This window comes from Pipistrellus hanaki (genome assembly GCF_964339955.1).
Source record: "Pipistrellus hanaki genome assembly, chromosome: 9".
Lineage (NCBI taxonomy): Eukaryota > Metazoa > Chordata > Mammalia > Chiroptera > Vespertilionidae > Pipistrellus > Pipistrellus hanaki.
The window spans coordinates 51952950-51972940 of record NC_140511.1 but is presented as its reverse complement, the minus strand read 5'-3'; the positions used below and the strand labels follow the sequence as shown (position 1 = coordinate 51972940).

At 41.8% G+C, this 19991-nt stretch overlaps 1 protein-coding gene and 1 pseudogene across 6 annotated transcripts in view; one reads left to right on the top strand and one right to left on the bottom strand.

Moving 5' to 3' along the window:
• The window catches only part of LOC311627468 (uncharacterized protein), a 228795-nt gene that overhangs the window by 176576 nt on the left and 32228 nt on the right, over positions 1-19991 (top strand). Inside the window, exons 4-5 of one of the 5 annotated variants that reach the window (XM_084893990.1) lie at positions 14077-14124; positions 14321-14376. The exons of 3 other annotated variants lie outside the window; for them this stretch is intronic. In XM_084893990.1, coding sequence (XP_084750116.1) covers positions 14077-14124; positions 14321-14376 — 104 coding nt within the window. Of the gene's footprint in view, positions 1-13969; positions 14125-14320; positions 14377-19991 lie in introns of all 5 variants that reach the window. One more of the 5 variants, XR_014795918.1, reaches the window with a different exon arrangement.
• The window catches only part of LOC311627464 (DNA-directed RNA polymerase II subunit RPB3-like), a 61405-nt pseudogene continuing 51416 nt past the window's right edge, over positions 10003-19991 (bottom strand). The window contains exon 5 of the transcript XR_014797069.1: positions 10003-11099. The product of XR_014797069.1 is annotated as a DNA-directed RNA polymerase II subunit RPB3-like (transcript). The remainder of the gene's footprint in view (positions 11100-19991) is intronic.

Here is a 19991-nt window from a genome sequence, read left to right as displayed (position 1 = left end):
TGCTCTTTCCTGGAATAGAGTGACTTTTTCCCTTATCTAACATTCAATCACTTTAGTATACCTCCCAAGGTATCTTTTTTTTTTAGCACAAAAGAAAACTAAAGAGAGAATATTCAATTTTTCTGCTCCGCCATTCTCATTAGTGTTAGCTTTGCCCAGTCCCTGACATCACATATAGACAACACTTCTTCTCATGAGTCTCTTTATCATGAAGAGGCAAACCTTTTCCAGAAGTCTCCAAGCAGACTAGATTTTATGTCTCACTAACCAGAATTGCATAAGGTGACCTATTCGTCAAGGACAGTGACTGGCTTAAGGAAGCTCAGGACTGGGTGAAAGAGGTAAATTACAAGGGAAAATGTGGGATTTTTTTTGAAAGAGGAAGAAAGAGAACAGATGTTGAGTAAACAATACCAATGTCTACTCATCCATTGAGGTTCTTTCTGTGTGCTCCTCTGTGTCACAGATCAAACTTAATTTTCTGCTCCTTTACTTACTCAGGCCCACATCCTGAGCAGTCGCAGAGTGCACCTTCCTCTTTCTATAGCTACCTTTTTCTTATTTGTCTCTCATCTACTTTTCCTCCTCTACTGCTTTTGCTGCATTTGCTTTCCTATTGAGACATCTACTCCTTCATGGGATTACAATGAAATTATGTTATTGACTTGTTAATGAAGCTCTACCAACTTCCCAGTTAAATTAGCTAGAAGTATATGGCAGATGTCCAAAATTTTTCTAAACAACTCTAGGAATATTACACACACACATACACACACACACACACACACACACACACACCACAAAGAGAATTCTGTGGTCAGGTAAGTTTGGGTAATGTTTTAATTTTTATTATTTTTAAATATATTTTTATTTATTTCAGTTAGGAATGGAGAGTGAAGAGAGATAGAAAAATCAATGATGAGAGAGAATCATTGATTGGCTGCTTCCTGCATGCCCCACACTGGGGAATGAGCCCACAACCTGGACATATGCCCTGACTGGGAGTCCTGGTTCATAGGTCGACGCTCAACCATTAAGCCACGCTGGCCAGGCAAATTTGGGTAATGTTGTATATGCTTTCCTACTCTTTCAGGAAATGTTGTATATGCAGATTCCAAGGCTCTGAGAAGTCCTACAGTTAAATAAACTAACTCAAAATGAATTCTGGAATCAAACTGCTCGTGTTCAAATCTGGGTTCTGCTTCTGTCTACCTGTGTACTCTTTAAACCTTTGTTTTGTCACTTGAGAAAAGAAGAGTCTGATAATGCTACTTAATGGGGGTTGCTATGAATAGTAGGTGAATCAATCATGTGAAGCCTTTAGCACAGCTTTTACATTCACTTGACCAATATTTATTGAATGCTTGCTATGTGTCAAGATCTCAGGTCTTAATGAAGCCTATATTCTAATGGAGAATGGAGGGGACAAACAACAAACAAGTAAATAAATAGAATAACTTTAGATAATAATGAGTAGTATGAATGAAATAAAATGCGATGATATTATAAGGCATAACTAGGATCAGAATAGCTGTTTTAGGTTGGGAGGATGAGATAAGACATTTCTGGAAAAGGCATTTTATTTGATACCTGAGATATGAGGAGGAGATGTTCCAATGTTTTAATGTTTCAACATTGTTTCAGGGATCCCTCACTGAGAAGGTGACACATAAACAAATAAATATTTGAAAGAGATGATAAAGTGAGCCATACAAAAATCTGGGTGAAGATAATTCTAGGCAGAAAGAAATAGAAAGTGCAGAGAGCATGCCATTCCCTCTGCCTGAACTCTCCTTCCCTGAATCCTTTGCTTGTGGGAAGGCTTCTCTTCTTTCAGAGCCAACAGAGTTCCCACTCCTCAGAAGCTCTGCCTGCTGTTCCTAGACATTCCTTCAGCCATGTACCCACCAGTGTCACGTGTGTATGTTTGTGTGTTTGTCAGAATGCCTTTCTGCAGATTTGTGTCACGTCTCTCACTCGTGTTAAACTGTAAGTACATTGAAAGCAAGGGCTTTATTTGTGTTGTGTTTTCTAGAATTAGTGCCCAGCACAATAGCAAGTCCATAGCAGGTGCTCAATAAGTTGCTGATGAAGTGAAACTTAAGAGGCAGGAATATGACCTTTATAAAAAGCACTAGATCTGTGTGCTAAATGGTTAGAGCATCACCCTGAGCAGTGAGCAGCAAGCAGCAAGCAGTGAAGGGTTGCGGGTTCAATTCTTGGTCAAGGGCACATACCTAGATCAAAGGTTCAATCCCTGCCCCAGTGGGGGCCCTTGCAAAAGTGAATCAATTGATGGATCTCTCTCACATCAATGTTTCTCTCCCCCCCTCCCACCATCCACTCTAAAAATTAACCAGGGAAAAAATATCTGGTGAGTATTCAAACAAACAAAGCACAAGGACACAAAGAGAATAATAATATGGCCATGCTGACAAGGGGTTTATAAGTAAACAATAGTAGCTACTACTGATTGAGTCCTACTTATCGTATAGGAGCTATCCATCGAGTTTGCCATTTAACATTCATCGTAATCCAATGATGTAGGTGGTAGAGCCCCTAGTTTATAGAATGGGGTTTAGTCGCTTGCCCAAATTCATAGAGTAACAGGACTCAAACGTAGGTCCCTCCAGCTTCCAGGCTTGTGCTCTTTCCACTATACATTGTATGTATCAGTTGGGATGTAGCCAGGAAAATAAATGGGTCTTTCAGAGAACAGGACATTTTATTTTTACAGAGGATTAGTCACATAGATGAATGGAAGAGTGAAGAAGCCAAATAAAGAAGGGTGAAGCAACCCAGAGATTTAACAAAATTAGGAGGTCACTCCCCTTGTTCCATGGTGACACTGGAAGAAGATAGTGCTACCAGAGCCCAGAAGCCTGAACTGACAGGCAGGAGAAGCTAGAACCACGAGGGGAATTGCCCAGGGGAGACCTGGGGCCAGGAAGGGAGAGGCTGTCCAGTGGGCCCCTGCCAGATTCCACAGGAAGCAGGGAAAGAAAGAGTGAGAAATACCCTGGCTTCTCCCTTCCTCTGCGTTCAGTCTTTGATGGTGCTCCCATTGCTTTAATGTACCAAGAGCCAAAGAACAAGGGAGCCTGTGAGAACTGAGCCTGGGAAGGATGAGGATGGGCCTGAGAGAGTGCAAGCAGGCTGTCTCTCTATCTGAAATGAAAAGGGCTGTGAAATAAGACAGTATTTAATTTGGTCTACAAAGAATGGCAAAGATAATAAACAAATTCAAAAGAAGGTTAATGGTGGCTGCAGTAGCCAGAGGGAAGTAGGGAAGTTATGTTGATTCCTTAAGAAAGGTAAAATTTCTGTAGGTGAAGGAGAAAGCATGGGTGGTCCTGATAGAAATGGAATAAAAATTTCCTGCAAGTAAAAAATACTACTCATTCTTTTAATGCCCTAGTCAGTTTGGCTCGGTGGATAGAGCATTGCAGACTGAAGGATCCCAGGTTCGATTGTGGTCAAGGGCATGTACCGTGGTTGCAGCCTTAATCCAAAGTAGGGGCCATGGGCTGTGGAGGAGGCAGCTAATCAATGATGTTCTCTGTCATTGATGTTTCTATCCCTCTATCCCTACCCCTTCCTCTTTCTTTAAAAAATAAATAAAAGCATGTTTAAAAGACTTTCTATTCTGCAATATCTATAATATATGTGTACAGTATAAAGAATAACGAGCCCAGCTGGTGTGGTTGAGGTCACCACTTCCATTCTTGGTCAGGGCACATGCTTAGTTTGCAGCTCCATCCCCAGTAGGGGGCTCATCAATATTTCTATCGCTCTATCCTTCTCCCATCCTCTATCTCTAAAAAAAAAAAAATCAATAAAAGCACATCTTTAAAAAGAAATAATAATGAAACACATACACACTAAGTTCAGGAAATAATATATCATTTGCAATTTACTGTTTTAAAAAATTATGATTAAAAATACACACATGCCGAAACCGGTTTTGCTCAGTGGATAGAGCGATGGGTCTGTGGACTGAAGGGTCCCAGGTTCGATTCCGGTCAAGGGCATGTACCTTGGTTGTGGGCACATCCCCAGTGTGTTTGTGTGTGTGGGGGGGGGGGAGGGTGCAGGAGGCAGCTGGTTGATGTTTCTCTCTCATCGATGTTTCTAACTCTCTATCCCTCTCCCTTCCTCTCTGTAATAAAATAAATAAAATATATTTTTTAAAAATACACATATGTACTATATGCACATATAATGTCTGTATGATAATCAATTTAACTGTACAAGTTAGTGGCATTAATTGCATTCACAATACTGTGCAACCATCACCACTATCTATTTCTGAACTCTTTTCATCACCCCAAACAGAAACTGTGACCATTCAGCACTAACTCTCCATTCTCCCCTCTCCATAAGTCCTAGTGATTAATTTACTTTAAAATGTATTTAAAAATGGAATGGATTAATGGATGTTTAGAGGAACGTTAATAAAATGCTAGAAAATGGGTAGACATGTAGAATAAAAGCTAAAAGGATGACCTAGGTGATGGATATATATATATATATATATATATATATATATATATATATATATATGTGTGTGTGTGTGTGTGTGTGTGTGTGTGTGTGTGTGTGTGTATATGTATATGTATATGTATCTTGCAAATTGCATGTATGCAGTTTTTCTCAATAAAATGTTAAGGGGAAATTTCATGCGTGGGCCCCACCCATAATTCTGATTTAATCGGTTGTGTTGGGCCTGGACATCAAAAAATTTAAACTTCTCCCTGTATGATTCTGACATGGGGCCAGGTTTGAGGATCACTGCATTCAAGTATGCATGGGATGGCAAAGCAAGGGGGAGCAGAATTGGGCAGGAGGGGTGGGAAGAAAGGAGGAAGCTTCTGCGTGTATATTGAAGGTGGGCCTCCGGGCTGGGCTCCCCTGTGCTTTGTGGCTAGACAGGCAGATGGACCAGCTCCATGTGAAGCAGACAAGAAGCAGTTCCTCAGAGGGTTGTTGAGAGCGTGGTATTGGTCAAGATTCTCTGAAGTTCTTCAAGTGGAACAGATGTTTGTACATTAAATTTTGCATGCTTTGTCTTTTGCAATGTTTTCTATAGCTTACCCAAGAGCATCCATTCCTTCAGAATATTTTTAGCATTTCAGCTGCTCTTAACCCTTACAAAGGGTAAGATCCATTTCCACATATACATACATACATTTTTATGTTTTACTAACTCCTCTTTATGTCTTTTTTTATGGAGATGAAGAGCCATGTCTCTAGAAGCAGAAAGAGGATGTTACTAGTATAAGCTAGGTGGGTTTGTGGTCGTGAGTCAGCAGAGAGAGAAAAAGAGGAAGCTGGGCCTGGGCAATTCAGGGACCAGCAATTGAACCTAGCTGTCAGGTTTGGAAATGTAACCATTCCAACAAAGCATCTATAACCCAATTAACCATGGTAACTGACACTCCCCAGAGAACTGATATCTGAACTGCCCAATTACAATATGCCCCCTGCCGCAGTATGAATATCTGCAGTAACCCTACTTCCACACCCAGATATTTTGTCTTACTCGAAGGGCTATGGTGGTGTGTAAGGTTGTTTGTCCCTGAAGTAAATGATCTCAGGCCATTTAACCATGTGAAAGGCAACAGGAACACTAGCATCTGATCCCTTGTCATGGGACCCTAGCCTGGCCCAGTACAAGTGCCAGCTGGAGGCAGAACAGGGCCCAAGGGCAAAGGCAGAATGGCATATGAGGAAGAGGACCAAAGGTCAGATGCAGAGCAGTTGGATCACAGGTGAGATCAAGGGGGGAAACTGCTGGACTCAAAGCAGGAAGCAAACCAAAGTTCAAGAGCCAGAGGAATGCAAGAACACATCAGGAAGGGAGATGTAAGACAGGAAGAGAATCAGAGCTTTGGCCATGAAAGAAGCTCATTCTTGTGGGGAGCTCGCCCTGTGGTGCTTGGGTGAGCAGGAAGGAGCTAGGAAGTGCAGACTGGGACAAACTTTAAAAAAAAAAATCCCCAAACGATGTTATCACACAGAAGGAACTATTCATTCTGATGACTCCTTGCCATCCAGAAGAGGTTAAATGTGGCATCTTTCATAAAGTAAGGGAAGTGTGTTCAACATTTCAGAAAAGTCTGTGAATAACATGTTTAAACAGAAAAAAAAAGGTCCTTTAATCCTTGAAAGAATAATTTGCCAGGAAAATTCACATATGTGTAATCCCACATTGCCTCCATAAATCTGGGTAGCTGTGGCAGTGGTTCAGGGAAGTGGAGGCAAACTGTTTAACTTTAGATGTCTCCATTTCTCCTAGCTAGAGTGAGAGCTGTTTTCTCTCCTCCCTCATTTTGGAGTTGTAAGGTATATATATATTTTTAAAACATATTTGATTGATTTTGTACAGAGAGGAAGGGAGAGAGATAGAGAGCTAGAAACATCGATAAGAGAGAGTCATCATCGATCAGCTGCCTCTTGCACACCCCCCACTGGGGATATGCCTGCAACCAAGGTACATGCCCTTGACCCGGGACCCTTCAGTCCGCAGGCCGACGCTCTACCACTGAGCCAAACCGGTTTCGGTCGGAGTTGTAAGGTATATTAACATTCATAGAGACACTGGGACACTGTCACTGGCCCCGCTGGGTACTATCACTGAGGGATAGGAGAGGGGAGGGGCTGGGATTAGGAGGACAGAGCTCTGAGCCTTAGGGAGCAGGAAAGCAGTGCCCCAAAGGAAAGTAGCTGCTATTTCCAGAAGTAGCACCTGGGAAAGAACACTTGATAGATATCCACCACCACCTTTCAAGTTCACACAGGTAATGAGTGACACAACAGGCACCTGAACCCACGTTTTGTATATCTGACAATATTTTGTTTCTCCTACTGATATGTCTCCTCAGCTGGGGAAAGCGTTTTACAATTGCTGCCAAACTCCTGGTGTTCCACTGTGTCTGCCCTCTCTCCTAGCCTCCTTTTACCCTCAGCCTGGAGTCCGCTTGGATGGAAATGCAGCATATAATGGGCTCAGAGTTAATCATCTGCAGGTTTCCCCTGATAAGTCACAGTATGTTTGCTGCGCTGCTTCCAAGAGTCAACAGCAGCTATGGGGATGTGCTGAGAGTGGCCTATGGCATTCAGAGCGCTGGCCCAGATGGGAGGCAGTGTGCTGGGGAGCCTATCTGAACACCGCCATCTGGAATGCCTCTGTTGCCCTGAAGGCACTTGTCTGCGTCTCCAATGGACACAGCTCAAATGCCAAAAACCGAGCCAAGTTCACTGGATGTACAAATGGCCTGACGTCAGTGGAATTTGCTCATAATTTAGGCCTCATGTGTGATGTACTGTCTGAGCTGAAAGATCTGTCAAAACAATCAGGGGGGAAGAGGAAAGGGGAGAAGGAAAAGTGGAGGAAAAGAAGGAGGAAGAAGAGAAGTAAGGGATGGGAGAAAAAGTAGACGAGAAGAAGGAAGAAATTAGGACATGACCAGGAGCTGAGGCAGAACAGGTTCAGCTTTTGACTCCTCAGGCCAATGGTCCCTGTAAATTTGTTGAAAGCATCAGTGCCAAATAAAACATGGCCTTTTAAAGCACTGAATTACGTGAGTGCAGAGCTGTTAAAATCAGTGTAGCAAAAATCCAGCTGGGTTTGGCCAGTGCCACAAAGTACAAAATGATGATCAGTTGTTCTGCCAAGACTCAAGGTTCCCCAGACGCGGTGGCCTGAGTAGAGTTATTTGGATATATGTCCAGATCACAATTCTTTAAAACAAAACAAAAAATTGCTATGAAGAAACAGACATCTGTTGTGTTTGCTTGTCCTATGTCCAGAGTTGAATTTATTGTGAAGCTAACAAAGTTTTAAGCCTCAGAGCCCTTCACTTGCATGGGTGCCTGTAAATTCTGGGAGGGTCTACAAATTATAGAACTTTCTAGATGGGGAGAGGAAACTTATTAAATAAATAAATAAGTTATTTATTTATTTATCCTCCCCAAGTATATTTTTCCATTGATTTTTTTTTTTTTGGGGGGGGGGAGAGTGAAAAAGAGAGGGAAAGACAGAGAGAAACATTAATTTGACAGAAACACATCTATTGGTTGCCTCCTTTCACGAGCCCTGAGCAGGGCCTGGGCTTGGAAGAAGCCTGCAACCAAGGTACCTGCCCTTGACCAGATTTGAACTTGGGACTCTTTGGTCTACAGGCCAACACTCTATCCACTGAGCCAAACCAGTGAGGGCAAACAATCAAGAAGCATTTAAATATAAGCATTTCTATAAAATTGCCTAAACAGACTTAAAGAAAAGAACCAAATCACCAACATTCCAATGATTTGATGTGATTTATTTTTTCATTCTTAGTAATATTCAGTTTAATACTTATTTTTAAATTGATGATTTTGTATTATTTTTATTAAGCAAAGGCCAAAAATGATAAAGCTTTAGGCTCCCCCAAACCTGAATCTGTCCCTCTCTGCCTCTGGGTGCTTTTCTTCTGGACACCACACCTTAATTTGTCTTTGTGGAAAGGCCCTACTAACTCACTCAGTGGTAGGCACACAACCCAGGCCTAGCCAAACAGAACGACAGTGGTTGGGTTAGGAATAAGCATTTGATTTACTTTGGACCAATGAGAATCAGTGTTGAAATTTTTGCTAGATCTCTCTCTACCATGATTAACTTGTGGGAATGCAAGTCTGAAATTGTCAATAGCAATATTGTTTCTACAAAAGAAGCCTGTTTGAGAATAAAATTAACGTGGAAGAAAGCAGAACTGAGAGATTAAATAAAAAGCCAAGTCCTGTGGTGTCACATTTTGCCTCTGAAACCAACTGTATTGATGCTGGTATCCATAACCCTGGGCTTTTCAGAGAGACACATCAGGAAAGTCCTCCTTGCCGAAACTAGTTTGGCTCAGTGGATAGAGCATTGGCCTGCGGACTGAAAGGTCCCAGGTTCGATTCCAGTCAGGGGCATGTACAATACCTTGGTTGTGGGCACATCCCCAGTAGGAGGTGTGCAAGAGGCAGCTGATCAATGTTTCTCTCTCATCGATGTTTCTATCCCTCTCTCTTCCTCTCTGTAAAAACTAATAATAATTTATATATATATATATATATATATATATATATATATATATATATATATTTTTTTTTTTTTTTTTTTTTTTTTTTTTTAAAGAAAAAGAAAGTCCTCCTTTTGGCTTAAGCTCATTTGAACTGGAATTCTGTCATTTGCATCTTTAAGAGTCTTGACTAATACAGATCCCATCATGCTAGAAAAATATAACTATTATTTTTTCAGTTCAGAAGGTCGTACTTTAGAGTATTTGCCTCCCCTACCCCAGCTTTCTAGAGAATTGACATATTGTGTAAAGTTAAGTTGTATAACTTGGTGATTTGATACACATGCATATTGTAAGATGGTTCCTTCAATAAGGTTAGTTAACATATTCACCATCTCACATAATTACAATTATTTTGTAACTGCCTCTTAATAGTTATAATAATAGACAATACTTATTGATCACTCTTATTAACGGTTAAATAATCCATTATATATTTAATACAACCTTATGAGGTATATACTATTAGTATCATACCCATTTTACTAAAGAGGAAATTGAGGCACATAGAAGTTAAATAACTTATCCAATTAGTGTGCACTCTGGTTTTAGACCTTGCATTATACCGTTGATACTTGAGCCAACTGATTCAGATGTTACAAACATTAATTTAAGAAGAGTTCTAATCCCAAGACTCATAATTGTTCCCAGCCTATGGATCATATGTCTTAAACAAATGCCAGAGGTGGACAATATGATCCACTTTTTTCAGAATTAGGTGAGAGTGGCAAGTACTAAGAATATAATAGACTCTCAATATGTGTATACTAGTCAATGGAGCCCAACATCAAATCCGTCCTATCTTTTTTTTTTTTCTTTTAAAGAGAGAGAATGAAATACAGGGTTTATTTGGAGGTGAAGTGGAGGAGGGACAGCCAAGGTCTAAAGACGCTTGGGAATTTGAGCCAAGTGTAGGCTGACCGTGGGCGGGGGCTGGGTTTGTAGGCGACCTGAATGAGACTTCAAACACTCAATCCTAACAGCAGAAACCTAAGGTACAACTGTGAAAATGCTAACTTTCTGTTCACACAGAAAGTAAGTCAAGGGCTGAAATGACCAAAAAGAAGGGTCTAGCTCAGTGGTTTTCAACAGGGAAGCAGTATGACCTCTACAAGCAGACCAGTGGGGAAGGGCGGTCCGGGTTCTGGGGAGACCTGGCCATCAGCAGGCAGGACCAGGGATGCTGCATGCACATTGAAGGACTGCCCTGCCTCAAATACCAGGGGCACCCCTCGTAATCTACCTGGGACCAAGCAACACTGGGAGGGGCATCCTTCCACTCTGCTACCTCTCTAGTTGGTGCTCATGGCTTGCCAAGAATGATAGCTGTCGGGACTTTAGGAACTAAGAGGGTCTCAGGAGACCTGCACACAGCTGCTACTCGGGTCCTTTTCCACTCGGGCAAATGAGCTTCAGTTAATTTATGGTTAGGACATCACTCAGGATCTCGTGGCTCAATTGTGTCTATAAATCACTCAGCTTCTTCTTCAACCCAGAGAGGGCTGAGAGAACAATGGTTTCAGGGCACAGAGAGCTACAGGACTCCGTGTTGTAGTAAAACCTCTCGGGTTTGCTATTGGGGTCGTACGGAGCGTGGGACTCATCTTTATCCAGCTCTGAGTACTCGCTCTTTGGCCACTCCCATGGCTTGTATACTGTGCCTCAGGGCATTGTCGGGATCATATTCAAAAGCCACCCCTGCATGTTCCTTGCCAAAGCCCTTCTCGGCATAGGCGTGGAGTCTCAGCTTCTGGCCCTTTCTCAGCTTGTTGATGAAGTTGTCATCCTGGTGCACGTAGTCACTGGGATCCTTATCTCGATTCCGGGATGTCACTGGAATGACCCGGGGCTGCTGGAGTTGAGGTCTCAAGAGGTGATGCACGGAGTCTGGTCTTCGTTGTACCGCACGTCAGAATGAACTCCAAGGAGCTCTCGGGGCAGAACTTCTCACACGTGCAGTCCCAGGAGTACTGCAGCTTCTCCACAAGGTCATCACTAGTGAGGGGGATTAATCCAAGCCTGTGAGTGATGAATTGGTCGTGAAGGACTGAGGGATTGGCGTCAATCTGAACCCAGTCAATGGCTATTATGGGCACCTTAGGGATGAAGACCTTCTGAATAGAATTGGCCACCCTTAGAACTTGACATTCTCCTTGGTGAGCTCCCTAAGCCTTGGGGCATGGAGCTCCGCTTCCAGGCGGGCCGCTGGCCTCAGCCCTGCAGCGCACCCCGCACCCAAGTCCCTCTTATCTTGTTCAGTAGGCTCCTAAGGGGTCTCACAAATGTTTCCTTTAATCTTCTGTTCCCCAGTTCATCCCACCACTATATAGCTCCCTGCTATCAGAATTGACATTTTTTAGTTGTAGAAGTGTCATCCGTACCCTTTCTGATGTGTAATCACTGGCATTGATGGGAAACCACAACATAGTTCCACTTCAGCAGTAGCCTTCATGTTGACGGTAGGGAAATGGACTGAGGGCTCTCACTCTGTCTTAAACCCCATTAGTTCCCAAACTGATAACTCAGTTTCCTACAACTCCTTCTTCCTGTGCCTCTTCTAGACTTATAGCTAGGGACTTCCTCTGTGTTCTTCTGTGGCTCTAGCCTGACAGGTTTATAAAGATTGAAAGCCTGGGTGGATCCCACTGTCAACAAACCAAGTATTTCAAACTTGAAGTCATGATGACTCAGTCCCTTCCTTTTTCAGCAAAAGTTTATTGAGCACCTGCTCTATTGGGGACTCAGGGATGAATATGGCAGTTCTTTCTAAAAGCTCTAAGTATTGGAGAAAGGTTGGGCATAACAAAGGTCAACACTTCCCATGAACAAAGTGACTTGAAGTCACAGCAGAAGAAGGTGCCGATTAATAGAAAGGAGTAGGGAGGCTTCTTAAAGAAAAATTGCAGATGAAGCAGCAGGGAAACTGCTCTTGAAGTGCCAGTAGGAATTACCAGGCAGAGCACAGAGAAGAGCATTCCAAGTAGATGTAACAGAATGTTCAAAGCTAGAAAAGCAATAAAGCACATGACTTGTTTGGGAAACAGCAAGAATTTTGGTGTGGCAGGAGGACACAGTCTTTGAGAAAGAGAGTGGTGAAAGATGAGTCTAACAAGTAGTAGAGGCCAGTTTACAGAGTCCTTCCTTATGTGCTATGATAAGGAATCTGAAATTCATTTAGTATTCATCGGGAGCCAATGAAGATCTTAAGCAGAGAGTGACATGACTACATTTGTATTTCATACATGTCACATGGACAACAGTGTCTCTCCTGTGTAGTAATCATGCCCTTCCTTCCAAACCTGGCCTTTGGATTTTGAGGTTTTCGATTCAACTTTGAACCTCCATGATTACTACTGTTCTTAGGTTTTTCTCTTTCTTTTTTCAACATACAATCACCATACCCTGAGGCTCTCCCTTACCCATCAGTCTGTGTTATACCATTCCCTCAGAGAGAGAAGTAATTCTCAACTATGGGTGGCCATGTGCTTTGTGAGAAGGGTATGTCATCTTCACTTACTGTGCATTATCAAAATACACTTTGTGATATACTTTCCTTGCCCTGAAATTCTGATAGACCTAAGGTTTGGTGGGAATGGGTAGGAGTAGTTGGGGAGAGCAGCATTTTGGAAAAGTTTATTCTTCTAAAGAATGAAGATCTGGCCATGGGAACATTAATCAAGATAATGTTCTTCTCACCCTGACAAGTGTTGCTAAGTGGTTACAGCATCGGCAGAGGGGTCTCAGGTTGGATTCCTGGTCAAGGACACTTATTTGGGTTGCAGGTTCAATCCCTGGCCCTGGTCAGGGCATGTATAGGAGGCAACCAATCAATGTGTCTCTTCCACAGATGTTTCTCCCTCTTTCTTCCCCTCTATACCTCCCTTATATTCTCTCTCTAAAAAGCAACGGGAAAAAATATCCTCAGGTAAGGATTATAAAAAAGAAAAAGATATTGTCCCTTTCAAACTTGTGGTTATTAAAGTACTAAAAAATCTGCATTTATATTTTAATAATGATGTCCCCTCATGTTGGTTGAATGGTGGCTCCTAAAAAGATATGTCCATGTCCTCATACCTTGCCCAATAAATCCAATAATGAGTGTCCTTATAAAAGGCAGAAGAGAAGATAGGAACAGAGAAAAAAGTTCATGTGAAGACAGAGGAGGAAAATGGAGTCATGCAGCCACAAGGCAAAGAATGTCTGGAATGACCAGAAACTAAGAGGAAGCAAGGAAGTATTCTCCCTCTACAGCCTTCAGAAGGAGTGTGCCCTGCCAACACCTTGATTTCAGACTTCTGGCCTCCAGAATGATGACAAAATGGATTTGCTATTTAATGCCAGCAGCTTTGTGGTCATTTGTTATGCTGCCCTTAGAAAACACATACACCCCCTTTATAATAAGTTATGCTTAACCGTCACTTTTATAGAGAAGAGACAGTTTCCAAAAGTGATGTATACTGGTATAATGTAAATGGATTTGGGCAAAGTAACAATCTCTTTGAGCTAGTTTTCTTGCCTAAAAACATGGAAATAGTAAATCCATTCGCACAAAATGTTTAGACTCTTAAATGAGATAAGGTAAAACTACCCTAAGCAGACAACTGACAAAAAACAAAAAACAAAAACAAAAAAGCAGGTGCTCCAAGATTTATCCATGTAAGAACAGGACCCAGCACATACCACACGGAGAAACCCTGATGAAAGAAGGCCTCCTGAGAGAGCAGGGATGGTTAACATGCAAGGGCTGGGCCTGTATCAGAATCTCTTTTGCATGTAACCGCTTACGCGGATCTGGCGTCAGCTCTTGTTCTCACCAACTAACCACTGCCCTCTCCCCCAACCTTCTCAACTTCCTGTTTACGTAGATTGCTGCTTCCTGGCCAAGGGAACTGAAAGGTTTCAGCCAGACTGCTTTTCCCTTGGACCTATGCCAAGATTACCTTCTTTGCTCTCCTCTCTCTTCTTGTTTTAGAAGCTTTCAGATTAATGAGGAGCAAACTGCTGCCCTGTGCAATCCCAGGTAAGCAGTTGGTCCTTGTCTTGGCTATTAGATCAAATTAGATGGACGCGAGAAAAAAACACATCAAGTTTTATGAAGGCATTAAGAAATCTGTCTGACCCTGCTTGCTGCAGCCTCTCTAAGCTATTGAGACTGATGCCTTTTTTTTTTTTTTTTTTTCATTCAATTGTGCTGGTCATGATGCCTCCACTCTTAGGCCAAGCGCTGACCTGTTCCTATGAAGTGGGCCTAACCAAGGCTGGCAGGACAACAGTAGGTTGAACTCAACCAGAATGCCAAGTTGGGAGGTTGTTGAAATGATCTAATTCGTGGTTCTCAATATGCAGCCAATGTCCAAAGCATCTGAGAAGCTCTTTCAAAATAAACAAATAAGCAAACATTTGGAACTGGAGAGTAGGCATGGGTAGTTTAAGAAAAAAAATCCCCAGATGGTAATAATTTTCCCCACAACTCCAGGTTTATCATCCTCAGCACAGTAGATAAGAATGTGAACTCTGGGGCCTGACTGAATTCAAATTCTGACTCAATCTATGAGCTGTGTGACATTGCACTTGTTACTTAACCTCTCTGTGCCTCAATTTCAATTTCTTGTCTGTAGAATAGTGATAATGCTCCTGACCTTTGTCATTAAATTATTGTGAGGAATAAATAACTTAACACGTGAAAAACACTTAGACCATATATGTTTTATTATTATCATTACTTTATTGTTGCTTTTATATGACCTGCTGGAGGATGAGGAAGTTGGTGAGAGGAAGAGATGGCTGAATTAGTGATATGAAGACAATAGAGGAGATGGCAGAGTACATGATAAAGCAGTGGAAGTCGGTAGCGGAGACTGAATGGAAGAAAGACCAACACTGGAAGGAGAAAATCTGTAGTAGTACTGTATGAAGCATATGCTCTCTGGGATTAGTGTGCCTGAGTTTAGATCCTGCTTTCACTACTTAATGGTGACAACAACATGAGCAGATTACTTAACTGTTTGCTCATCCGTAAAATGGAGATGATAATAGCAGTGACCTATTTTACAGAGCTGTCATGAAATCAAATGAGTTAATACGTAACATGCTGATTTCTTGGATTAATGATTGGCATATAGCAAGTGTTAGCTCTTATTTTTATTGGAGATGAGAAGGTCAAGGAACTGAGGGACCAATTGTTAGCAGGACATTGACATTATCCAAGATGACGGCAAGGTTTGAGATAAACAGGAAGACTGTGAGCCAGGTGTAAAAGTCTCCAATGAACAAGATGATCAGGAGGCTAGAAGTAAAGCAGTAGGAAGGAGGAGAGAGATAATACCCAAATGACACCAGCCTCCAAGTGGTTGAGTCTTTCACAAGAGCATGACGGCAGTAAAGAGGACCCTAACCATATAGCTAGCCCTTAAATGAGGAAATAAAGGCCCAGAGGCAGAGGGAACCATAGGAAAAGGTGCTGAGCTGTTGGAGGGTTTTCTGTTGAGGGAGTGACAGTTTAGATGGCATGGGAGGAGTCTGGAAGGTTCAGGAAGGATAGAGATAAGGCTACATTAGCTAAGCATCACAGCAAGTGCTGTGGAGAATAAGCAGTCCAGTACTATCAGCTAGAACTTCAGGCAGTGATGGAAATGTTCCATGTCTGCACTGTCCAATAGGGTGGGCACTAGCCACATGTGGTCCATGAGCCCCTGAAATGAGGTCAGTGCCATTAGTGCTCCTAATCACCGAGGAATTTTGTCACCATGCAGAACTCCCAGCCCACCTTTGTTTGCTGAATTAGAATCTCTGCAGTTTGGTCCAGGACTGCCCTTCCAGAGATCCCAATATAACTAGATTTAGGAATCGCTGCATAATGTAAGGAAGCTGAAAAAGGAGGGTATCCAGGTGGGTTAAATATAGAAAGGGCTATCACATAAGGTCTAATTTGAGAAGTTTAAACCTATTCTTTTATTCTTAGTGATATGATAGTTTTTATTTTGAAAATGGCTTGGTTGAAATAAAAAATTAAAACCAAAGGAATGTAACAGTAGAGAAAACTGTATTACATTAAACATGAGTATTAGTGTTCCTAACAGGGGAGAATTCACTGCTTGAAAAGAAATATTTTGATAATTGCTAAAATCCAAAAATGTGAGAGTGGAAATCCTTTCTGCCTAAAAAGGAAGATGGATATGTAGCTGGCCCTCTGGGATGGAGAAAGTTAGGGTGGAGAAAGGAGAGGGGAGAGGAATTATGCAAGATGCTAATGGACTGAGTGCCATAGAGAGAAATAGCAACCCCTCCCCCCAAACGAAGTCAAATAAGGTCCACTAAATTACAAATGTTTATTGAACCTCTTATTTAACTCCTCTGTTCCTCAATTTTCTCATCTGTAAAACAGTGGTGGTATTACCTACCACTTGTAGTGCCTACAGATTTTTTTTTATTTTATTTTTTTATTTTTTATTTTGTGGGACTAACTTGTGAAAGAGCTGAGTTTTCTAGCTCTTGGGGGAAACTTAGGTTGGTCAGGGGTAACTTAGAGCTGAAACCGCTGAAAATTCCCCAAAAGCCAGAGAAAGCTTTGTGTTACCTGTGGAATAAGGTAGTTGAGGCAAGCTCTCATTGGTAATGGTGACCTCAGCTTTAATCTGGGTTACAGTAGGAAAGGAAACAAAACAAAACATAAAATGGCCTATGGATCCTGTTGCCAAAACTCCCTGACACTTAGGCTGGCTGCATAGCTTCTGCTCACTCGTGGGCCTCTCTGCTGATCTATCTGGTCTTTGGGGCTATTTGCCTGATGTCCTTGTCCTCTCATCCCCAGAGTTGGCCCAGATAGATCTTGACTCAGCTCTTATCACTCCCCAAGGGGTGTCACAAGGAAGTTTGTATATAATAAGTGCTCTACTAGTAGTCCAAGAGTCTAGGGGATTAGAAAAGAGAAACATCAGTGTGCACCTGAGTGATTCAGTATCTGATATGCCAGGCAGGAACACAAGCAAAAATGGGGCCCAGGAGGAACAGCTTTTGGAAGCAGGGGTACAGAGTTCCCCAGAACAGTTGGGATATAACTGAGACAGGGGGAAAGAACAAATATATTCCAGGAATACATGTCAGCAATCTGGCCTTAGAAGCCAAATCTGGTTTAAGTCCAAGGAATAAGTAATGGTCAAAAATGAAAGAAGACTCACAATGTCAGAGCAGGTAAATAAAGGAGCAGAGCCGAAGACAAGGTCAAATGCAGGATTTCTAGTTGCAGTGCTAGGTCAGCTGGGGTTTCCTCTCTTCAATGGGAGGTAGAGGTTGGGGAAAATAATGTATGCTCTACACACTGAAACATATCTTTTTTGTGAATGGTAAAATACTCATAACATAAAATTTACTATTTTTAATCGCACAGTTCAGTGGCATTAAGTGCATTCACCCTGTAGTGCAACATCCACCCTTATCCATCTCCAGAACTTTTTAAAAAATATATTGTATTGATTTTTTTTTTCAGAGAGGAAGGGAGAGGGATAGAGAGCTAGAAACAACAAAGAGAGAGAAACATCGACCAACTGCCTCCTGCACACCTCCTGCCCGCAACCAATGTACATGCCCTTGACCAGAACCTGGGACCTTTCAGTCTGCAGACCGACACTCTATCCACTGAGCCAAACAGGTTTTGGCCAAAACTTTTTTTTTTTATCATATCATTAAACAACTCCCTATTTCCCCCTCCCACCAGCCTCTAGTAGCCACTGTTCTACTTTCTGTTTCTATGAATTTGACTATTCAAGGTCCCTGGTATCGGTGGAATAATACCACATTAATCCTTTTACGTCTGGTTTAAGAATTGCACATTTTTACTAAGTTTACTAAGGAATATGTTGTCAGATTTGTCTCACCTTGTGCCTCTACTAGGTCTTCAAATAAACCAGCCACCTTCCCTCTATCCACCACTGGTTCTGATTCTCCCCTGGATAGAGATGTGCACTTTCTCCCATTCCATTATTTCTGCAGCTGCTGCCAATTTGCCTCCTTTATTCCACAACCTTGATCACTACTACCCATGTAGCTCTATTTAATCACATCACAGCCTTCTCTACCCCAATATGGAATGAAATTACCCTGCTATAGAGTTGAAAGCTTTTTCAAAAGCCTTGGATAATCTGGCATCTAAACAAGTACATTTGGATTCAAACAGATGGCCATTATTTTAATTAATAGAGGGTTCAGCTGGATGCACTCTGTGACACTGCCTCCCTCAGCATCTCTCAGCCTCCCTCACCTATCTGATTTGTGCCCACAGTAAGGTGGATATGCCCTTCCACTACCCACTACCACCCCAATTCTCACCTCAAGCTAGTTCTCTGCTTTTCCAGCCTCTGCCCTCCTAAGATTAGGACCTTCTTCATCATCCCCTCTCTGTTCAATGGTATCAACCATTTTTCTAGAGCCCCAATCATTAGTTCCCATGGTTCTTTTTACCATTTCTCCAAGAAGGTCTAAGACCTCTGGTGGCTGCTGTGACATCTCAGAACTCTCAAGGTCACCATGACTCTTGTGGCTCATGAATTTTATTTTTCAAAGAGATGATGGAGGGGCCAGTTGAAGTCTGTACTTACATGACCAGACATTACCAGAGGGCATTGATGAAAGGCTCTTATCAGCCACAGAAGGTCAAAAACTATCACCTTCATGGTCTAGAAGTAAACACTGAGAAGGAAGAAAACACATGGGATTTGGCAAAAATCAGGGTTCAGATCCTGACTCCTTCATCCACTAGGTAGGTAACCTTGGCAAATTATTTACTCTGGCTATGCCAGTTTTCTCATTTGCAAAATTGGAATAATATAGTAATATATAGGGTATATCAATTTGCATTAGTATTGGCTCTGAGAAACAGAAACAAATGTAAGTGGTTTAAACAATATATTTATTTTTCTCTCACATCAAAGACCTAAGGTAGAAAATCCAGAGCTGCTCCAAAATGTTCTCAGAGAGTCTCATCTCACTGCTCCTCTTCTTCTTCTTCTTCTTCTTCTTCTTTTAAAATAAATCTTTATTGTTCAGCTTATTACAATTGTTCCTCTTTTTTCCCCCCTCCACCCAGTTTCCACCCCCCCCTCTGTCCTCATCCATAGGTATACGATTTTTATCCAGTTTCTTCCTGCACCCCCCACACCCTTTCCCCCCGAGAATTGTCAGTCCACTCCCTTTCTATGCACCTGATGGTATTATATTCACCAGTTTATTCTGTTCATCAGATTTTTTTATTCACTTGATTTTTAAATTCACTTGTTGATAGATGTGTATTTGTTGTTCATATTTTTTATCTTTACCTTTTTATTCTTCTTCCTCTTCTTAAAGAATACCTTTCAGCATTTCATATAATACTGGTTTGGTGGTGAATGAACTCCTTTAGCTTTTTTTCATCTGTGAAGTTCTTTATCTGACCTTCAGTTCTGAATGATAGCTTTGTGGGTAAAGTAATCTTGGTTGTAGGTTCTTGCTGTTCATCACTTTGAATATTTATTGCCACTTCCTTCTGGACTGCATAGTTTCTGTTGAGAAATCAGCTGACAATCATATGGGTGCTCCCTTATAGGTAACTACTTTAATCTTGCTGCTTTTAATATTCTCTCTTTGTCTTTTGCTCTTAGCATTTTAATTATTATGTGTCTTGGTGTGGTCCTCTTTAGATTCCTTTTGTTTGGAGTTCTGTGTGCTTCTTAGACGTGCAAGTCTATTTATTTCACTGAGTCTGCCACTTAAGTGTGTCCCTTATTGACCTGAGGAGTTGTAATCTGGATGGTCTTACTCTGACCCCTGAGTACACTGGCTCTTGGATCTCCAAGGAGGTGCTAATTTAGCCTTTGCCTGAGGCCACCCAACAGGAGCTATGGAAAGATCTTCAGA